Raw genomic sequence first — 22,664 nt, 5'->3', positions numbered from 1 at the left:
CTCTATTATGGATACATGGAAATAGAAATGATGCTATCGATAACATTATTGGTAGATATCGGTAACATTTAAATACGAATATTTGTACATCAATAATACACTACTGGCCAAAATTATGAAATAATTTTAAAAGGCTTAATATTTTATTAATAGTGAATAATATTGTACGTGAAAGTTAATTACTTTTATGAATTAAAGGAGAATGACACAAAATATTAATTTAAAGAGAAATTATACAATTTCATTTACATAAAAATATAGGTCACCATCCTTGAAAAGTAGGAAGATGCACACAAATAAACGAAATTATTACATATTTAAACAAGAATTCGATAATGTTCTGATGAAAAAATATTACATGAAGTACATCACAGTCAATTCTATATTTCAAATTTAGTTCTATAAATAGTAATAATAACTAGATTAGAAAGAATGATATTAATTTATAAAAACTTTTATTTAATTAATGATTGAAATATAGTTTATAATTTAGAAATTAAATTTTAATTCTCTATCAGGAGTAACATAACTATTGATCATTAATTAAATTCTATTTACTAACTACTTCAATTTTAATTAGTGATTAGAGAATTATTAAATAACAAATATGACTTTATTTTCAATTAAAAAATATCCAATTAGAAATTATAATTAAATCATTGAATTGGTCATAAAGTAATTGAAACTTCTGAAACTCTAGTTACAATATCATTAGAACGAACACCAGTTACTAGAACAGAATGTAATGCATAATTCGATAATTCAAATTTATTTATTCCTGTTCGAACTTCAAACATAAATTTAACACCGGTTATGTTATGCTAGATTTAATGAGTAAACCAAAGTAAATAGATTTGAATCGCAAAATTGCGCGGTATATTTTAATAGTACATTGATATATCACTAACAATAAGTATAATTAACGTATGCATAATTCATTGAAATTATCGATAATAATTGATAATAATACCTCGGAAATTGGAAAGCATCGAAAGTAACAATTGCTGTTAAGTACTGTGATATTTTAGTATGTATATATCAATTATGACACAATCTTACAAAATAAATATAATAATATTCCAATAATAGTTAAGCATATCATTTTTTAGCTGAAAGGTTTTATTGTATATTAGAAAAGCAGAATTTTAGGGAATGCAAAAAATAAAAGTAAAATGAGAAAATAGGGAAATAGTGAAACAGTAAAGTAGTAAAATAGTACAGTAATACAGTTATAAAGTTGTAGAATAAAGTATTAACGTAGTAAAATAGTAAAGTAATAATAGTGAAATTCTAGAGTAATCAAATATAAAAAATAAAAGCACATGTAAAGTTAAATTTAAATAGCCATTTTATTTTCATTCTGATATCCACATATTTCAAAATTATAATTTTAATGTTATTTCCTGAATAAAACAAGTGAGTAGCGCTAAAAGAAGAATGGAAGAAATTATTATGTAAAATTAGTTGTCAAATCTAATCCTAACCAACGAACAAAATTTTAAATGATTTTATAACTTGAAACTTTGTACCATATTTTAATTTCGTACCATGTTACGTTTAGGAATATCACCGTTGTTGCGAAATGATCCTAACATATTTAGATCTGTACTATCGTCCAGTTTATATACATCACAAATTTTGAATAGAAAGTGCAAAGTACTAAAGAAAAAACCGGAACCAATACATGTAGCTGTTGTAAGTACACATAATGCATACTATTTATATTTTATAGGATATCTGTAAATTATGTATTCTATAATCATAAATTGAAAGTGATATGAACAGAGGTTACTTTAAATTGAATTACACGTCAGATACCTATATAGAACTAAATTTTTATAACGCTTTGGTAATTATTTAATAACTTTTACAGTATCCAAAATAATATAATGATCCTTTTATCCTACATTTACAAGTATGTTCAATGTATTAAAAAAATGATTTCGCTAATTAATGAACAATATTTACAATTATAACACAGAATAACTTAAACAATTTGAATAATTTAAGAGATTTACTGATTCATTTAAATTATTTAAATCGCTTGAATAACATATAATATAAATCAATTAAATTATATAAACATCTTAAATCAGTTACACATCTGAAGTATTATACATAAATGAAATAACATGATTTAAATAACCTGGGCTTTTCAGTTTAAGGAACTTGAAAAATTTTAATTATTCCAAATTATAAATCATGTAACGAACTTTAAATTCCTAATTTCATATAACTGAAACAGTTTAGATAACTTAAAGAATTTCTTAAATTCCTTTTTTCTCTACAAGAATTTCATGAAGTCCAGTTAAACGTCTTGAATAATTTAAGTAAATTCATATTGACATTTGAAATGACCATATACTTTTAGTGTTTATGTATTTTTTTTAAGGTATATTAAAAAGGCAAAGTAATAATATAGAATTAAAATTAAAAATGGTTAATTTAGCATTACGGTTCATTATGCAAAAACATATTTCAATGGCATCAACTTTTCAACTATTTACTATTTACATATTCGCAAGATACGGTCAGTATTCAAAAATAGCTCACAAATGCGTCATAATAATTTTTGAACACAATTTTGCACGTTTCAAGAAATATAGATATTTCAGCAGAATGAAAATACTTTGAAAAATTAAAAGAATTTTTTAATGCGTACATATCCGGTCGTTTTCACTACAAATTTATTTCGATCATGACATACATATATGACATAACCACCTCAGAAGCGAAATATAAGTACTTTGATATGGAAGATCGAGTAGTATTATTGGACATGAGTGAATTTCTTAAGGAAAAATAAGTCGGAAGCATGAAATAATGATCTTTTGCCTGCCTGTTTTCAAAACAATTGGGTTTATAATCTCTTCAATTTAATTTTAGAAAAAAGCTGTTTACAAAAGAAAAATTATAATTAAAAAATTTGCATGATATAAGTTAATAGATACTGTACATTGATATAATGACATTTTCTGAATACTTTGTGTGTATAGCTCGATCAAAGCAAATTGTATGAACTTTATTATTTATCTATTAATTTTAATAGAGTGTACGTATATTTATGTTAACAGTTGTGATTCAGTCCCCTTTGTTCTCATGATAAAAATTACATTGTATATTCATCTCTATTCATTTGATGACGATATATGCAAAATGTCTTGAATTAGTTTGAAGCTTTATTAAGTCTTTCGAAGACAAAATAATTACGTCTTGTTACTCTATTTATATGCACAATGTTATTATATTAAAGTTTTACTGCATGATGACTTATTATGTGATAGGTTGACACTTTCAGATTACCTATTTTTGATCTTCCCAAGATCATGATAATACAGTGCTTTAATTCGCATTACCTATTTTTAATTAAATTCTTTTTTTCCTCTAAACATGGTTTGGAACTATGTTAAGAAATCAAACTGTAATACATTATTGATAAAGCTTATGCCATCCGCAGCATATACAGTGAAAGAGAAAAGTATTCGTAGACTTGAAATGTATTATAGAAATAAAAAGATAATATAAGCCACAGTACAAATAAATATCAAATAGAAAAAGAACATTTAATGTTGTATTAATAAAAGAAATAGGGATTTTAATATAAAACTAATATGAAACAGCATAAACAGTTTATTGTGACTTTATCTTCAAAGTGAAATAGAAATAATTATTTAAATTTACAGTAAGATATTTTACATCTGTATCAATATGCCCCAAAGCATTATCAGTTTACTGTTCACTATTTACTATTCACTGTAGAGTAAATGGGTGCATTTTAATTACATCTAACATTTTCTAATTTATTTTGTTTGCATTTTTGTTCACTATTTCATTTAAAATATGTATGTATAAAGATAAATCCAAAATATATGTTAATATATCTTTTATCAAATAATTAATTACAATCGCAAATGTCACAAGTACACGTAGCATGTTATGTACAGCAAGAAAAGGTATAGCTATTGATTGATAATACATTTTAACCATATTAATAATTATATTTATTCATTTATAATATACATTAATTGAAATAATGGGGAGCAACTGATATTAGCAGTTTTCTACTAAATTCTACTTAATATTAATTTTATTGTATATTAATATTAAAATTTAATTTACAATAAATTTTCTCAAAAACGTAGCTACCCATCAAAAATCGTTGTTCTATATCCCCGATTTATTTTTTATTAAGAATTTACTTATGCCCAGTTACATTGACCAAGATATCTTCTATTACATAATTAATAATCTGTCACGAATATTATTTTGTGCAATATCATTGCGGAAATAGTAGTAAATGTGGAAAATATAAGAAAACGTTGTCTCAAATATTTTTAATCGGAACGAAATAATTTAAATATGACTTGAAATACTTATATAACTACGAATTATTTATTGCACCACTTTTTTCTCTAATCGAATCTCATTTTCTTTAATGGGAAAATAGCTAAACATTTCTATCATTAAATTATTCATTTCTTAATAGTATCTTTAGATTAATAAGCTTGCTTGAATCGTCGTAATTCTTGTGCAGATACTGCTTCATTTCTGCACGCGAAAATTTAAACGTGGTTCAAGTTATTTCCTTATTAACTCATTCAAATATAAATGATTTCCAGTTGAAATATTACTCACCGTAATAGCTCTTCTGTAAACGTACTCTAATGTTCTTTTTGCAGAGAGTGAAAACGTATATCGATTTGTTTCTTGAAAAGTATGTAACTGTAACGCGGATTATAGTTTCGCGTAAAAACAGTGAACATCGTTAGCGAACAGAATGATTAAACTGTTAAATTCTTGATCGTTCCTGCGAGTTTTGTAATTCATTTCCTGATAGAAAATACTTTTTAAGGTACATTCTATTGCCTAATTACAAATGTTAAACGCTTGATTCGTAAGCACTAAGTAGCTGCTGAACAGGAAGCCATAAATCGTAATGTGTAAAGTATTTGAAAATTAAAAGTTGCATTGGTATTATATGAAAAAAAATATAATTTGTATATCGCAATAAGAATCAGTTTAGTAAATATAAAAAGAATGATGTAACTCTATACGTAATAGAATATCTTTCGTACTGATGAACGTGCAAAAACACCCGAGAATAAATGTTTTAACACATTGAACTTATACAATGGTTCGAAAAATTTATTCTTGCGTCCACGTTTATATGAAATTTGTATAAGATCATATTTTTGCTGCGTATTAATACTCATATAGTAAATTTTCCTATGGAAAATAGTGACAGCAGCGAGAGACCTTATATTAGCCCTTTTGGTTGGATAATTTTGTTTTCTCTTTGTCATGGAAACTTGAAATTTTCATTATGTACATTTCTTCTGAAATATCCAGTATGGTATAATTTTCAAGTACATCTTTCTAAAAGAAAAATTCCCCAAAATATATTATACAAAAAATATATAAAGAAAAATAAGAGTATTCATTTCACATTAATATTATTATCTACTAGCAATATTAAATCAAATAACTATTTATTAATTTCTCAAATTATGATATTTTGACAGAAAATTAGCGTTAAACTTTCGACACTCATACATCGAAAAATTTAAACAACATAAAAAATACGGTTTTCAGTTTATTTAAGTTTATTTAAGTCAGAGAATCTGCATGTAGTTTAAAAGTATAGTAGAAAGTGTGGTCATTTTGAATAGATCACTAAAAAATGCCTGATGATTTACGAATCGGTGTATGGAATGTTGATAACAAAGGAGTTAATGATAATGTACAAAATGGTTTGCATTTAAATATTTTTACCGTAGATTTTATGCGGGTGTGGCTATCTCGATGGTACCGAAATTTCAGAAGCTATGAGTTCTATCATACATATTATACAGAAAGGTATGGTACCACGTTTTTACGCGCCAGACATAGAAATCTGTGAGACTGTCAATCACTATACCAAAGAACCTGACCCAGACAGCCCACCCAGAAATGCATTAATTGAAGCTGCCAGAATAACTAGATCATGTATACAACCACTGTGCGAATGTGAAGCTTGTACGCATAAAGCACTTGTACTCCCTGGAGGATTTGGCGTTGTGAAGACGTTGTTAGTATTCAAATTATACGTGAAAGTTGTAATATAGCTTCACGGCTAATTAATATATTAATCCTTGAAATACTGATTGAAAACAGTGAATCTGTTTGTTTCGTAACTAAATTTTCATGCTACATGCTTTAAATCTAGTTTTTCGATGTAAATAATTTAGTAATGCTTATTGCATAGAGATACAAAGAATGTACTGTATATTTTGGACAGTTACTGAAACCATACTACTTAAGAAATTTTTAATTATACGAAAAATTAAATTATGTTTATGAAAAATAACTTAAAGAAATTTAAACAGTATTTTTGGCAAATGATGAAATGAAATCTTATTTAAGTATTTGATGTAAAGCATTTAATTCAAGCATACCATTTTTTGAAGTTATTTTCTTGCTTCTGCAAAGTCATCTGAAGATTATGATATGAAAAGTCCTTGAATTTATCTTGGCACGAACTATGTATAATACTACTAAGTAAAAAATATAAAGAAGCTTTAAAAAAAAGAAAGAAGGTAATCTTGATGATTATAAAAAATATTTTTCGGAAGTTCGTTTTATTGTAATTAGTAGTGTAGACTCACTACGCGAGTAAAGTGAGTTTATTGTTTATCAATGCGAGGAATGACAAAGTTGTCGAAATTGGAAACCGAATTGCCTTTCAAATAATTATCTAGCCACTGCTGTTCTATGTTATTGATGGTTTGAGTGTGAGGAGTAACTTTAAACGAACCTGTCTCAATTTCAAATCGGTTGTCATGTGTCTTACAATTAGTTTGATAATTTAGAATTGGTTCCGAAAGTTTGATGTCTGGAATTTCGACAGACAGAGGTGGTATCTCGTTCAAATATAATTGTCTGATACATTTCATTGCATTGTCATGGATCTTTCGTGAAAATGAAAAGTTTGGTAAGATTGGAAGTTTCAGTGTCGGTGGTTTTTTAGGAGTTGCTGGTCGGGGAAATAGAATTCGATACTTGTTTAGAATTTTGTCTATTGGCTTGTATAGCTGTTCAGTCTATATTTTGGTCATCTTTATCTTTTCCGATCTTGTTAAATACTCTTGTTTATTGTTGCTTGGCTTCCGTTTGTTAAATTCTTTGACTGGATTTATATTGATGGAATGAATAATGTTTGTCTGATGAATTGTAAAGTTTTTGTGCGTTAAAAAATTTCAATAAACTTTATTTGTTTAAATAATATTTTGAAAATTTCGATTTTTTTTTTAAATTTTTGCACTAAATGTTGATCTATTTTTTTGCAACTTCGTGTACGTAAACTATGGACAAAAATAGAGGATACGTGTTTTTGGAATTTGTTGTTTGTTGCAATGTTTATTAGATATAATTGTTCTAAATGAATAAGAAATAACGTTACAAAATTCGGTTATTCGGTAACAACTGGAAATAACGTTAAAATTTGTATTTGATTAATGTGAATTTACATTGTGACATAGTGGTAGACTTTTATTTTGATAATAAATTTTGTCTACTACATAAATTGCAATTTTAAACCTATTTATTCAATTGTATTTTATTTCTTTGTAAATTACAATCAATATAAAACAAGTAATGTAAGAAAATTACATGAAATATTATGTTATTCTGATAATATATAGCATGCAGTTAATTATTTGACGATATGTTATCAAACCAGTGATTATTTTATTTTCAAAATAGCCACCCCCCTTCGGGTACATTATAAATGTCGTAAAAGGAAGGTTTATGTACTTCTTAACCTTGATTTCGATATAACATCATTCATAAATCCAGGAGACATTTATGTAAAGATTTATGTGTCCCCGAATTAAACGATTAAACTCTGAAGAAATATGAAAAAAATTTTATATTAATTCGTTAACTGATGAGCTGATTTTATCTAGCCGTATTTAATGTTATATTTCGATAAACATACATACAGGGTGTCTCACAAGTAGAGTAACTTCCGGAAATATGTGGTAGAGGACGTCAATCTGAACAAGATTTCCCTTTGCAAAACTGGGGTTTGAAGCTTCGTTTTTCCATTATTAAAGAAAAACGTGGACTAATCAGAGCGGGAGGATTACGCGTGCCCAGAAGTTAGAATGACAGCTTTTTTTTTACATATTAAAGTTGAGCTCAAACAGTTATAATGTGACACAGTTAATTGAAACAGATCTACCAAAGCAAATTTATGTTTTTTTTTTTTTAAATTGCTTTCATTTTGACATAAAATATTTCGAATTCTTCGAACAAAAAAGTCTTCGAAAAATCGTTCGTTTGAGCGTTAATAGGTTAACTTAGGTTTTTAAACACTTTATTAAAACAATAAGTTTTTCAATAATATATACAGTGCATCTTAATAATGGACGACTTTCTGTATCAATACTACGTACAACTTCCATATCTCTTTTCACTTTTAATACATAAACATGTTAATACATGTAAACATTTTTTTTATTTTTACTCACTTTTTTTATTTGAACACAATGATTCAATTTGATCGTTTAATCTGAAGACAATCTGAAGACAGTATAAGGTGTAGCAATTAAATATAAACAAGAGTATGACTGTTTCAATAATTAATCATGGCGACGATTAGATAATGGGTTGACAAATTTTTAACTTACAAATGAATCTTCTCTTAAATAAAATGTTCAATCAGATGCTATTGTTTCTAGAATTGTTTAAAATAAATTCTTAATAATATCGCTTTTTAGATAATGTACTTATATGTTATTTTAATAAAATAATAGCAAGTATTGCAAATAAGAAATCCTATGAATAAAACAAGTAAACGATAACAAAAATAAGAAATAAAATGTTCTTGTGATAATCATTCTTAAACTTATCAAAATATTGAATTTTATACGCAATAGAGAAATAATACTGTATAAAAGAAGAGTTTTTAATATATACAAATTATTGCGTTTTACAGAAGTAATTTTGCTCAAAAAGGCGCTGACTGTACTATTCTTCCGGATCTGGAGAAACTCATTGAAGACTTTTCTTGTGCGAAAAAACCGATTGCAACGATGTGTATAGCAAGTGTCCTAGTTGCAAAAGTATTGAAAGGTTGTAAAATCACGCTTGGACGAGAGAGTAAGTTATTCAAAAAATGACTTGTATCATACTTTATTTATAAACAAGTTTGTAGTACTCAATAAAGACAGAAATTTTAAAAAATTGTCAAAACTGTATTTAATAAAATAGAATCAATTAAATAAAAAATTTATTATTATTGTACAAAGGAAGAAGTTATAGAATATTAAAACTAAATGAGCAAGGTGTTACTAAACTCGTATTTTAAGTAAGAAAACAACTACACATCGTAAAACTGGCTGAGAACTAACTTAATTAGGAATCATTCGTTTTATTGGTATAAATAAAGACATGTTTTGTCTTCTTTCAAACCTTTATTAATATTTAGGAATAAAATATTTTTCTGTCTTTTAATTAGATTAGATTATTTCGTTTTACAAAAAAAATACTTGTCGATTTCTAATTACCTTTTATTCTATGTTATTAATGTTACACATACTTGTTTTATTCAGAAAAAAACGTGAATTAGTTACAATATACGATATCGTTGAATACTATATTATTATACAATATGTACTTTAAGAGTATAATAATTTGAAACATAACATAATACATGTATATAGTAATAGTAAAATAATGAGTCACATACAAATGTATCACACATAATAATATATTGCATTTTTTATAAACAAATCAATTACAAGAAAAGGTAGAATTGAGTTTATAAAATTGTAAAATAATACAAATTTTTCAGGGATGAAAATTATTAATATAAATTTGCATTTTATTTTTTTCATCAAACATGATGCTAAATTTTTAAATTGATTAATTTTATGATAGCAGACTACTGAAATAAATGACAGTTGAAATTTTATGCATCATTTATTGCACAATTTTATCAGATAGATTTTAAAAAATATTTTTATTAAAATTTTCGATTCAAAGCTTAAAATGCACAATTTTAAAGAAAATTCTATCAATATTCCTTAGTTCATGTTTCAATTGCAAAAATGTATCACAGTTTGAAATGTTTAATTCTTATTTATATTAGGTCCGTGTTCGGAGTGGCCATATGCGGATGCTATTAAAAAGGTCAGAGAAATGGGTGCCAAAGTTGAATTAAAAGGTGGAAAAGGAATAACTCGATGCAAAGAGTATAATATTCTTAGTACGCCAGCCTGGATGCGTCAAACTGCAACTTTTGCAGAAGTGCACTACTCCATAGGAAAATTAATCACTATGTTAAAAAAATGCATTAAACAAAAATAACTTGTGTTATTCGAATATCAGAAACTGTCACATAATGTTAAAATGTTACAACTCACCAATTTTAATAAATCTGTAGTATACGATGTAAAGTATTATTCCTAAATAATAATTATTATCAAAGTCTACTTGCCTTACTTATATTTATACTTAAACATAAAAAAGGATTTTATATAAAATTAAGTAAAAATTTCTGAATTTGTATTTTATAAAAGAATTATAGAACAATTTAAATAAAAAGATCTAAAATATACACTTCAGGAGTGCAAAATATTTAAGACAACTTCTGTAAACAGAGTGGAAATAATTCTGGCATAATAAAGCAGATTAATAGCGATGGTAACTTAAGATTTACTATAGACAATTATAACAGTAAACAATGATATAATATCTCATTATTAAAAGAATTATTAAAATTTTAATTTAACGTGATTGTTTATTTAAACTGGCCATCTACTCCATTGTCACAATTTTAAAACTTTTGAAGCAGATCGAAAATTTGTTAAGCTAAGTATTGCATTAAATTATTAACACGAATTAAAGTATTTAGTGTTGTTTGGAATGATATTCAATTTTTATAAAAAATAATTTATTAAGACATGCAAGTTAGATTAAAATAAATAGTAACTTTTAAAAAAACTAAGTTTAAATTATAAGTATTTACAGCTAATCTAATATCCTAATTGAAATTTAGAATACAATATTGTATTTAAAACTTTATTTTGTACCACTGTCCGCTATTATTGACCAATAACAATTTTGTGCTCAGAACATTATAGTAATCCTTATGCAATCATTTTTTAGAAACATCAATTTCAAATTGGCAGAAATGATACTTCGTATAATGTATTATCAAATCATATTAGATTTTTTAAATCATAACTAAACAAGTTGGAAACTTTTGCTTTGATTAATTTTTCATTTCCATTGATAACTAATCATTTTTTAATAAGAATATAAATGAAAACTATGTATAGGTACTTTTATAAAATCTTAAACCTAAAAAAAACATATCATAAATGTTATGATAATATGAATTTTTGTCATTAAGTTGTGTCAAACTTTTCATGCAAGAGTTTAGCGTATAATTAGAAGCCATGGTTTTATTCATGATTTATTTCAACTGACATGTAACCGTTTCTTATTAAGAAACAATTAATGATATGTTTATGTAATCATTTTTATTAAGCCGTAAGATTTAAATTTATATGCTTTCATTTCTATTTTAAGATACTTTTATGAAACCATGTAAGAAATGTTATACTTTCAAAGCGATCATTTGATACGCAATCATATAATAAATTTACTTAAAATTACTTACCTCAGTAATAATAGTGTTATATATAAATTATAGAAGGTTTTTATATACGAGTGATTTATGAAAAATATATTTTATTTCGATAATTTATTGTGTTCTTTACAGAAAAGTAAACAGTATGAGACACGATCTTTCCAATATGTTGATACGATGAATTCTTATGTCTATCGGTACGCTTAAAATAATCAACAACAATTATAATAACAATACGACACCTTTTCCCTTTATGAAACGCAAAGTGAACTTCTATTGTGACATTCATAAAAAAATTCGGGATCGTTTTTGATGTTCGAACCAGAAAGTCTTTTGTAGCGATCGAAATATAAGCGTTTCGCAGTTCAAGAAGAAAAGAGAAAGCGTTCCAAAGGTATTTTATGAAAGAAAATACTCATAAAGCTGAACAAAAGTAAAGTGTTTTATGAGAAAGCGTTGATTCAATCGATGAAAAGAGATGAATAATTCTACTTTAAGCCGATAATGATTAATAAATGAACAGTCTTCATGAATTTAATGAACGCAGACAGACATTCTGCACTTAAAAATATATACTTATCTACGATTAATTTTAAGGTACGCATCCACAAAAGGAACAAACAATATTTTTGCTGCTGTTGTCTGTATCTTTAGAACAGCAATGAATATTTACCAAATAAACCATTTTAAAACATGACATGCCATATTAAACCGTTCCCACGCGGGTCTGACAGTTCTGCAAATGTATTAATTATCTACTTATCTTTCAGTTATCTACTATCGTCTATAATACAAAAGTTAATAACTGAAACATGTCAGCATATATATATTATAATTGCTGCATTATATACATAGCAGCCATGATAATTTTTGGACTTTTTAGTTATATTACTGCTGCTAAAATGAACTGATCATACATTCATCAGCAGATTATGCTTATCAATATTTACCATCATTATTTAATACTAAGTTATGTTATATAGTAATTGTTACAGTAAAAATAAATATCTGAAATATTCATATTTAAAAGATATACTGAAATATTTATTGTTAAGCATAGTATTGCTCAATTTCCAAATTTAATCTCCTAATGTAGTATTTTATATAGCTGATATAATATTGATATTATCAGAAGTTTCTTTCTTTTCTGTTTTCTGAATAATTCAATTATATGTATAAAGTTTCAGGCGGTGGTTATCTACAAACTTCACGGCAAATAATATATTAACACTTACAATACTTGACCAACCAAACACATTTAAATTATTGCTGATACGTACACATAACAAGAATTTGTTTATTTCAGAAAATGATTGTACTTACACAAATAACAAGAGTAAATACTAAAAAGTACAAGTGTGGTCTCGAGGCTTAAGGTGGTATTTCGTGTCTTAAACTGGTTTATTTCAATTGTAACGTATCGTATTACTACATTGACGTCTATTGCTATGTTAAAACAGTCTTGTTCAAGAATTTGCACCGTGATAGAGATTTTATCAGCGCTAATCCAAAACTCTTAATACATGTTACAAGAACTGTTGAAAAAGAGAGAAAAAAAATAATAAACATGAGGTTTATCTCCAGGCTAATACATTCATTGCATTTCATGGACAACTTGTTCAAGAAGTTCGATGTCTCTCACTGTAGAAACAAAAACAAATTAGAATTTAAGTTCTTAAGTGCACCTACGCATAGCTGAATCAAAATTAGAGTGTTTCGAAAATAAGTTCTTTTGGCGGAAACAAATTGTTCCATTTTGAAATTTATTATTAACTAGTTATAACAATTAATAATTCAAATATACCAATTATCTTCTCCTTATTTTTAATCCAATCCTCTACACATCGTGGTAAATTTGAGATATAAATTCAACTGTTCATTTTTTCCAGCATGTCGAAACTTTCATTAGATCATATTATAACATTACTTGCTACAGCGTTGAAAAAAAAGCGAACAATTAAATATATTTCCCAAATTAAATATAGTATTCAAAGGATTTTATAAAAACAAGAAACGAGGCTTGCTATCTGTAAATTAATTGTAAGAACAATTGACAGAAAAATGTTCGTTAGTGTTTTCTTAGTGGATACGTATATTAAAGCAGAAACGAGGTTCGCGAATGAATACTTAGCCGAATGAAGGCAGTTGTTGATCCGGTTCGCTTTAGCTAAAACACTAAAGAAAACGCAAGGCAGGAATTTATTTTTGCAGAAGGATTCAAATCGGCATTCTGCGATTCAATCCGCACCCATTGATAACGCATCCAGCGAATTTCATGTTTTCACATTTGAAATAATCATGGTAACACGAGATCGCGTGTGCCAAAGAATAACGTTAGCGTGTACGTACGAGTTACTCGTGCAAGAGCGAAGCTTACTCAAGCATAACGAAAGTGCACGAACAAGTGCATTCAATCAATTTGAAATGTGTTCGTGAATTGCTGATAAACGAGTTTGACATAATCATCTGAAATCTTGATAATAGCTTGCGTTCGTACGCAAAATGTCGCGCAATTGGTCAAACAATAACGAGGGTTTCAAAAATTTTGAACCATCGCTCGATATTTTAATATTAGTTTACTATTAGGCACTTAATCCCCGTCTATTAAATGCTGATTCATTTTGACTGGTACAGTCATCATCAATGTTCAAATCAATTTTTTGAGTCTTTTCATATGAAGGTCATCATGGCGAATAATAACGTGCGAGTATTAAACGAGGAATAGACGTTATAATTCTTAGTACAAATATTCTTCGGCGAAGAAATTAAAAAATTACACATGTATTGCACAGCCGTAGAAAATAATAACCAATACGTTTATAATTAATAAACATATAAAAACAAGATATGACAAATGATGTTACTACGTGCTGACTGCAAAGAAAGATAATAAATGTATTAACCGCAATAACGGAATTACTGTTTAATCCGAACAACCTTCTTTGTTCCTTATTTGTTCCAGACTCAGATATAGATAATAAAAGACACAACTACATTAATTGCAAAAAAATAAAGAAATACAAACAACATTTAAAATTTCTTTAAAAATTATCTGATAAAATTAAGATGGATCTAGATAATGACAAAGTACCAGTAAAATATTACATACATATATGTACAAGACCTTAAAATTATTTCTGATGGACAATTCAAGTTACACAAAGTACTTGCTTTCCACATAATAGACAAATCTGTTGCGAAATCCAGAACGCATTTATGTTAAGTATATCAGTTACGATGTGAATGAAAAACACATCTAATTGTAAATTGTAACAAGATCCAAGCAAACTTATTTAGTGTAACATTGCACGTACCAAATTTATCCCCATAAAACGAGAAATTACTGAACTTACAAATAGTTAAACAAGTTTAATAATTGCACTAATATTATAAGACATTATAGTATGTAATATTTCATAATTTTACTAATTACTTATCATTAATTATTAAAGTTACTATCCTCAAAATAAGTAATTAGAGTAATTACTAATTTTGGTAATCAATAATTTTATTATAGTTCGTATTCATCCTACTATATTAATTATTAAAATGTCATATTAAAATGACTAATTTTAATAATTAATAGCTTTTCTCATGAACAAAATGATTAAAATTATGAATTATTACATTTATTAATTTTATTAAGTAATAATTTATAATTTTAATAATTACAGAATTACTTATCGTATTAGTTATACATTTTATCACACCAGTTAACAAAATAATTAAATATTGACATTAATAGTTAGCAACTGTTAATTCCAACAATTATTAATCCAATTAAATGAATTTCATTGATTTAAGTAACTAATTAGTAATTTTAATAATTGGTAATAAGCAATTAGAAAAATATTAATTTCAGTAATTAGTTAAACATGTTTAACTAATTTTCCTAATGATAAGACGTTATCGCTTTCAGGTTCTGACTTCAACTTTTTCAAATGCCACATATTTTCTCTCAACAACAGTTATTAGTTGTCACCTAATTCACCAAAGAATACAAATACTACAAGTTTTACGTTGGTATCTTCGGCACCGTAAACGTTAAACTTTCAAAACCGAAGTAAGAGAAGAAAATTCGAACGTCCTTTTTTTAACTATTCCTTTCATTTTTTGGCACAAGCTCCTGAAAGGCAGTAACCACACTTTTCAGACTTCGATTCCAATCTCGCAGCCAGATTTTGTGTTTGGGAAAGGTCCCGAGGTTCGCGTTCGCACATCCGTACAACTCAAATTCTACCATACGTTCAACTAAGTGCTAACAAAGGCTCTACCGTTATACGAGACCTCCTCGCTTTATCTTCTTCGTATTGCTTCATCTTCATCAGCTTCCTCTTGCCTTTGCTCTGCTTCTTCCTTGGCACTTCCGTTGTAGCGACTGCCTCCATCGTTGTTTGTTCTTCTTCTTCCAACATCCTTAAAGTTTCAATAATGTTTCGCGGCTCGGTGATGCGACCAGTGGCACTTCCATTTTTGTTGGCATAAACCACGGACAGATGCGAAAAACTCGATTTCGGTGGTGCCGTAATGTCAGCGAAGTCTCGGAAGTTTGCGAAAAAGTCACCGCCACGAATCGGTTGTGGTTTCGGGTTTCTGAAGTAGTTACTTCGGCCTCGATTTCCGCCATGATAGTAAGGATTGTAAAGACTATCGTCAGTCGAATACTCGTCAGCATCCTTATCTTCAGGGTAGTAAGTGCCACCTCGAATGACACCAAAATTGCCTGATCCCAAAATTGGATGATGGGTGTCTTTGGATGTCGCTGCTGCCGTTTGATAACCGCTGCGATCACGTTGGAAGTATCCTAGGAACCTGTTCGGTCTGTATCTCTGTTGTTCCGTGAAAGGAAGTCTGTGATTGGCGAACAATTCCGCAAATGATGGGAAGAAGTTTTGACTGTCAGTTTCTAAGCTCTTATCTTCCGAATCTTGACTTTGATCGATCTCTTTGGTATTTTCTGCTTCTTGATCTTTGGAAACGGATTTTTCGGTAGTGATGTTGACAGTGTCATCCATGATTTCGTGTGATTCCGTTGGTATTTGTTCGGTTGTATTTTTTGGAGATTCTTCATCTGCTTTGTCCTCGTGATGAGTTTCGTCAACTTCTGGTTCCATGTACATGTCTGAATCGTCGGTGTCTTCATATTCTTCCGCTATTTCAGATGCTGATGCTACAGAATCCTAGAACAAAAACAGAAATTTTGGGAATTTTAGATTTAAAGTTAAAATCAATGTTTTTAAGACAATTTTCTTTATGGTTGAGATAAAATAAGAGTTATAATTAATTCATATTCAGAGCAACATATTATTTGCGTTGCCAGGCTTTCAATCTGTAAACCTTCGCTTTATTCACATTCCATTTCAAGAAATTTAGAAAATGTATTAGTAAATTTCATAGAACTTGAATGCATATCAGGGAATATGTAATATGAAAATAGTATATGAATCGTAAAAAATAAAAAATCTAAGATATTTACTTTCTTTCAATCTTATTAGATTTATAACTGTTGTTAAATATTAATGTACTTGCTTTATAATTTAAATATTCTAAACACGTCTAATTTTACAGTACAACGATTATTTGTAGGTATGCTTCAAGCAAAATAATATTTTTATTAACTACATATAGATTTATGAAACTTCCGAATAAAAAATATTGTTAACAGTAGGTATTAAATTTATATATATGACCTCACTAATATATCATTTGAAGTCTGTGAATAGAGTTATAGCATAATTGTAGCAAAAGAAATTAATCTTTTGAATAATATTTGAAAATGAGTCTGAACGATTGACTCGTATTAGACGTCCCAACCGATTGACTTGAGTACCTCTTAGTTTTTACTTAAGTCCGAAACGAATGACTTTGTATTAACTTCTATAATTTGTGTTCGAAACGAGTGACACTACTGTTATTTCTTACAAGGAAAGGCATGCAAGTGTCCCACCCTCCCTTGCGCCTTGAGCGCGCCTTTTTTGGAAGAGGGTGGGAAAGATACCGAAGAGCACGGGAGGATCTCGAAGGTCGGCAACACCGAGGTTTTTCCCTCCAGCTGACACGCACGTTGTCCTAAAAAATACCGCTAGGAAAGGACCGAGGCCCTTCCTCGGTGGCCCTCCGGGAAAAACCCCGTTTATGATGGAGTAGTTATTGAAGACTAAATAAAAGTTAAAGTTCTAAAGGCATTGTAAAAGCATGTAAAAGTTAAAATTCTAAAGCATGTAAAACTAAATTGCCGACGATGGCTAAAAATCTGTCTTTCAAAAATAACTGTTAGACCCGGACCCATCATAAACTACCTACGTATTGTGTTCCGTCGCATGTTCGGAATATTTTCTTTAATACGAATGCAGAAAATAAATACGATACAGAAATGAATATATTAATAATTTCATTATATTTTTTTAATAATAGTAAGAATTTGTAAAGACGTATAGTCGCAATAAGTTGAGAAAGAACCGAAAGGCAGTAGCAAGATTAATTTATATTCTATTTTATATTCTATTACATACACAACCAAATGACATAATCGGAATTAAAGGCTTAATTTCGTGCCCATTATTGCATTATTAATATAATTATTAATTAAGCTGTAAACCATTTTGTCCAGTATATTGCTACCATAATTTTTAAATGATAATTATCTTTTAAAATCTATACAGAATTTAGTACTTACTTAAACGATTTTGATAAAAAATAGAATAAATTACAATTCTGCAGTAATTGATCAGTGATGGTATTATAGAAAACGATCTATTTTATAGACAAATATTTTCTTAAACCTTTTTATAGTTTTACAATTATTATTCTCAAATTTTTGTGAAATTTTTCAAATGTCTCAAGATATTTAATCGCTAGTGCAACTCGTTAAGTTTCTTTGCGGTGAAAGAAAGAGTAATTCCATTCCAATGCAACAACACTTACTAAAGGACATTACAAATTACTGTATTTATTGTTCTTCTGATCAGTTGTCATTAAAACATGCCAAGATGACGTATACCGAAGCTCCTTTCGCGTAGCTCATTGACCGATCTCATAAAAGGCGCGGGTCTGTATACTGGGACAACTCCACCGTGTTCCCGCCTTGACATTTAAAACATCTTCGTGCTGACGACCGCCTGCAAAACTAGTTGGCTTGTATCGCATGTACATCGGGGATGTGAAATGCACTTATACCTGTGTTATTCAGTATTATACCTATACACACTATTATTTGTTTGAAGAACGTGCACGTGCAGACGTGAGCAATAATCACGGGCATTGATCTTAAAGGCACGTTTCCACCAAAGGAACAGCAGTAACATTTTTAGCGTGTGTTAAACGGTCTCAACCACTCCTTCCTATTACATCCCTTTTACCTACAGCTTACTTACATCATCTCTTCTTCTTTTTATTACAATCTAGTTATACTATCAGCTACGGTGTTGCTAGTCGTATTAGTACAGTTATCCTGCGTAATAATAAGATTTTTTTTTGAATTTCTTGGAAAGTGTTAAAAATCCTGTATGATTATAGAAAATGCAAACGGAGCTAAATGGTTTCTTGTTTCTAACGCATCTTGCTCCAAAAGCACCCACTTATTCCAAAATTGAAATAGAAGGAAACATTTACAAAGTAGTTTATCGTGAGTCGACAACAATGAGAAGAAAAAGTAACTTAAATAAATTGAATCGAAACTTTAAACATTTTATGAATATCCATACACTACATGTACATTATGATGCATATCTGTAGCGAAAAAATACTCGCAATCTTATAATAAAGATATCTATAGGATATATGAAGCTATAAATAAATATAATAAAAAGGATTCCTGGATGTTCCTTTGGTAGATACGTACCTTAATAGTTAATACAAAAGATAATCATTAGAATTAGTTGCAACACGCCAGTGACACGCCTAGCATTGTTACCAATATGTCAGGTCAACCGCATCGTGTTAGTATTGTAACTCTATCTGCCTACTCTGTATTCGTAGTATTCTTTCCTTGCTCGATTATTTCCACTGATTCGTTTTTTAAAGGTATCTAAAAGTAACGATCGATTACGTATTCGACATTCGGTTATTGGTGATTTAATGGAAGACAAGGTATGCATGATTTTACGATTGTATGGTAATTCGACATTACATACACCTGTTGCACGCCAGTAGCAAATCACTGCACGTTGAGAAGAGGTAAATGCAAATCAAATATGTATTAGCTAATCCATGAAACTCTAGAATTAAATTGTTTCTTTTTTACCTATTAGACCACTTCATTGCAGAATGTTAATATAATTTCGAGCACCTTATTTCATCGCAAGTGTCAAGATCCAGAAACTGGAAATTCTACAAATATTTATTAAAAATTTATGACATGGCATATTATTTTGAAATATATTACGTACAAATATTCTACATATCAAAATTTTATGTTAAATAATACAAGTATTCGTAAAAATATGATTCAGATTTCGTTAAATTCTCCTTAAATATTGTGAAAGTTTTTACGATCCAGTAATAATATGATAATTAATGTAGTAATTAAATAATATTATAAAATATTATTTAACAAAGGCAAGTTCTAAGATATTTCTTTTTTGTTCATACTGGGAATAGTTCCGCATCAATACTATTACACTTGAATTTTCCGCTACTATTTATTTATGAGAATTTTATTAACAACCCTTTGCTGGAAATGTTGAATGTTTGAGTTTTTAAAAATTCTTATTATCACAGCATACATTAACTTCTATGAGGCAAGAGGCCCGTTTTTATTACGAAATATCGAATATAGGAATTTAATATTGTTTGTTAATGATATTTATAACGATATCCAATAAATCAAAGAGCTCATTAGATGTTACAATGGAAACAAAGACATTTCTCTTACTGAAATTTCTTATCATGTATATGATACTATTTTATACTTAAAAAATTGTGCAGAAGTGTGACTATTTATCTCATTTACAGTTAAGTATAAACTGTAGTCGAGAAGGTTATTTTATATTTTATAGAAGTCATTTATTTACCACATTATAATACTTTAATACATGTAGAAACACTAATTTGAAAATATAAAGGTTTATGAAAGAATTTGTCAACTTTTCAAAAGTTAATTAATATATGATACAAACAGGAAAATAATAATATTGATATTTTTAATTGTAATATATTTAAAATCGTTCAAACAGTTTAAAAATTAAAATACCGGCAAATTTTTGAAAGTCTACTTGTACACTTATTTTCAAGATACAAGCGTTTTTAGTCAAAACTATAAGAAAAATACATTCATTATTTTCTGATGTCATTTTTATGCAAAAGATTTTACTCTATCGTACGTATTGAAAAAATGAATTATTTGTGTACCACGTAAATACAGTTATATAAACTAAACAATATTTTCAGGAATTGTGGAATAATCCGCAATAGATGAATATAATTAACGTAATACAAGCATTGTAAATAGTCACACACGTATCTATTTAACATTTTTCTCATGCGTTAAATGACAAAATGAACATACAGTTTTCGTTTCTATTGGAAATGTTCAATTCAAGCAATTAACATCGTTCGCCATTTAAATCTTCATTTATAAACAGGAATTTATATGCCTTTGGTGATAAAGCGTAAACTCTTCTAAACGGCAATGAAATACCGTTAAGTGCAAACGCATAAATAAAATCGATAACTTTTAGATACTCACGGATATGGAAACAAATATAAATCAATGAGACGCGGGACATTTTCCGGCAAACGGACTAACGTACTACTGTAAATGACCTACGACTACGCGTTGCATAGAAATTCGTAGATCACAAGTACCCTTTACCCTCGTAAATGAAAGTGATGGATGAGATAAGTATTATAACGTGTAATAAGAGATGAACACGGCTATGCTTAAACAATTCTGGTCATGCAAGAAAATGTCGCGGTAAATTGGTTGGATGCAATACCTTGTTACTTGCTAATTCAATTAATGCAAAATGTAAAATTTATTATAGCAGAACAAATGTTACGCAACAACAGATTTACAATTTTTATACATGCACAAGAAATGTTTAATGTACCATTTACAGTAATGTTTAAACTGAACGAGGTACATTTGCATATTGTAGCTGAAATATCTTTTTCAATGTTAGTAGTATAAAAAATTTTGTATACATCCGAATATTTTTTTCAGAATTTTTAACGTCATTAAACTTTTCTTGGTAGAACTATATATTGTTTTGTGTTATATTGTTGATAAAAAATTGAAACTTGTAATAACGTAAACTTGAAATTCTGATTCAAAAATAAAAATTTTACTTAAAATATTCAGATTCTACAACTATCAATTATGTAAATATGTAACAAGTATTTCCTTAGTTAAAAATCACAGAAACAATTGTACTATATTAACACTTTTACGACCGCATCTTTGCGCAGTAAAACGTCGCCATGAGCCGGCAATATTTTTGACATCACGTGCAAGTCAACGGCTAATAACAACGGCCTATCAATGACACCACATAAGTGTCACCGGCCAACAACGACTGGCCTGCCTATAGCACCACGTTGGTGTCACCGGTCGTGAAAGTGTTAATAGAAAATAGTTCATTTATTTTGTAACATATGTTAAATTAAATTATTGATCATAGTATTTTTAATTATTTTAAAACTTCGAGAAATAACAATTATATGAAAAAATTGAACGTATTACTAAAAGGCAATAGTAAAAAGCAACATACATCAGTTGCAAAAACATTACGGAAAACATGCATGTAATTATATCTCGGATATAACTTTATCGAAGAACACGTGTAATCAAGTTCTTCATACTTAGGTATACAAGAAATCTAATCAATGGAACGTTTTATGCATCTTTCACCGGGAAAAGTTTTCTCGTATTTGTTCATTTCTTTCTTCCTCTTTTCTAATCAAAAAGTATAGAAAAGCAATGAAGTAATAAGTGAAAGGTTCGTTCGCTTGAACGAGATCAAAATCACGACACGTCTCTCCCCATCCTTCACAGTGATCACAGTTCAGGACAGAGGAAGATGGATTG

General features: G+C 28.4%; 2 protein-coding genes across 5 annotated transcripts in view; one reads left to right on the top strand and one right to left on the bottom strand.

Annotated features, from left to right (window-relative positions):
• Positions 1-1,424: 1,424 nt before the first annotated feature.
• Positions 1,425-10,475, top strand: LOC105663299 (glutamine amidotransferase-like class 1 domain-containing protein 3, mitochondrial). The gene is made up of 4 exons (XM_076535256.1): positions 1,425-1,695; positions 5,778-6,067; positions 8,978-9,141; positions 10,133-10,475. Exons 1-4 carry the CDS (start codon positions 1,549-1,551, stop codon positions 10,348-10,350), a joined length of 819 nt encoding a protein of 272 aa, XP_076391371.1. The 5' UTR covers positions 1,425-1,548; the 3' UTR covers positions 10,351-10,475.
• Positions 10,476-11,722: 1,247 nt separating this feature from the next.
• LOC100880726 (uncharacterized) overlaps positions 11,723-22,664 on the bottom strand; it is a 235,716-nt gene continuing 224,774 nt past the window's right edge. For all 4 annotated transcript variants that reach the window (XM_076535255.1, XM_003705769.3, XM_076535254.1 and 1 more), the window contains one exon: positions 11,723-16,818. In XM_076535255.1, coding sequence (XP_076391370.1) covers positions 15,886-16,758 — 873 coding nt within the window. In that variant the 5' untranslated portion in view covers positions 16,759-16,818 and the 3' untranslated portion in view covers positions 11,723-15,885. The remainder of the gene's footprint in view (positions 16,819-22,664) is intronic.

Source organism: Megachile rotundata, chromosome 9 (genome assembly GCF_050947335.1).
Source record: "Megachile rotundata isolate GNS110a chromosome 9, iyMegRotu1, whole genome shotgun sequence".
Classification (NCBI taxonomy): Eukaryota; Metazoa; Arthropoda; class Insecta; order Hymenoptera; family Megachilidae; genus Megachile; species Megachile rotundata.
This window is presented reverse-complemented; position numbering and strand designations above follow the sequence as displayed.

Excerpts from the sequence above, each read along its gene's own strand:
- LOC105663299 (XM_076535256.1), top strand. The coding sequence starts at position 1,549 with ATGTTACGTTTAGGAATATCACCGTTGTTGCGAAATGATCCTAACATA. Across the intron at positions 1,696-5,777 it reads AACCAATACATGTAGCTGTT|ATTTTATGCGGGTGTGGCTA; the intron begins GTAAGTACACAT and ends TTTTTACCGTAG. Across the intron at positions 9,142-10,132 it reads AATCACGCTTGGACGAGAGA|GTCCGTGTTCGGAGTGGCCA; the intron begins GTAAGTTATTCA and ends TATTTATATTAG.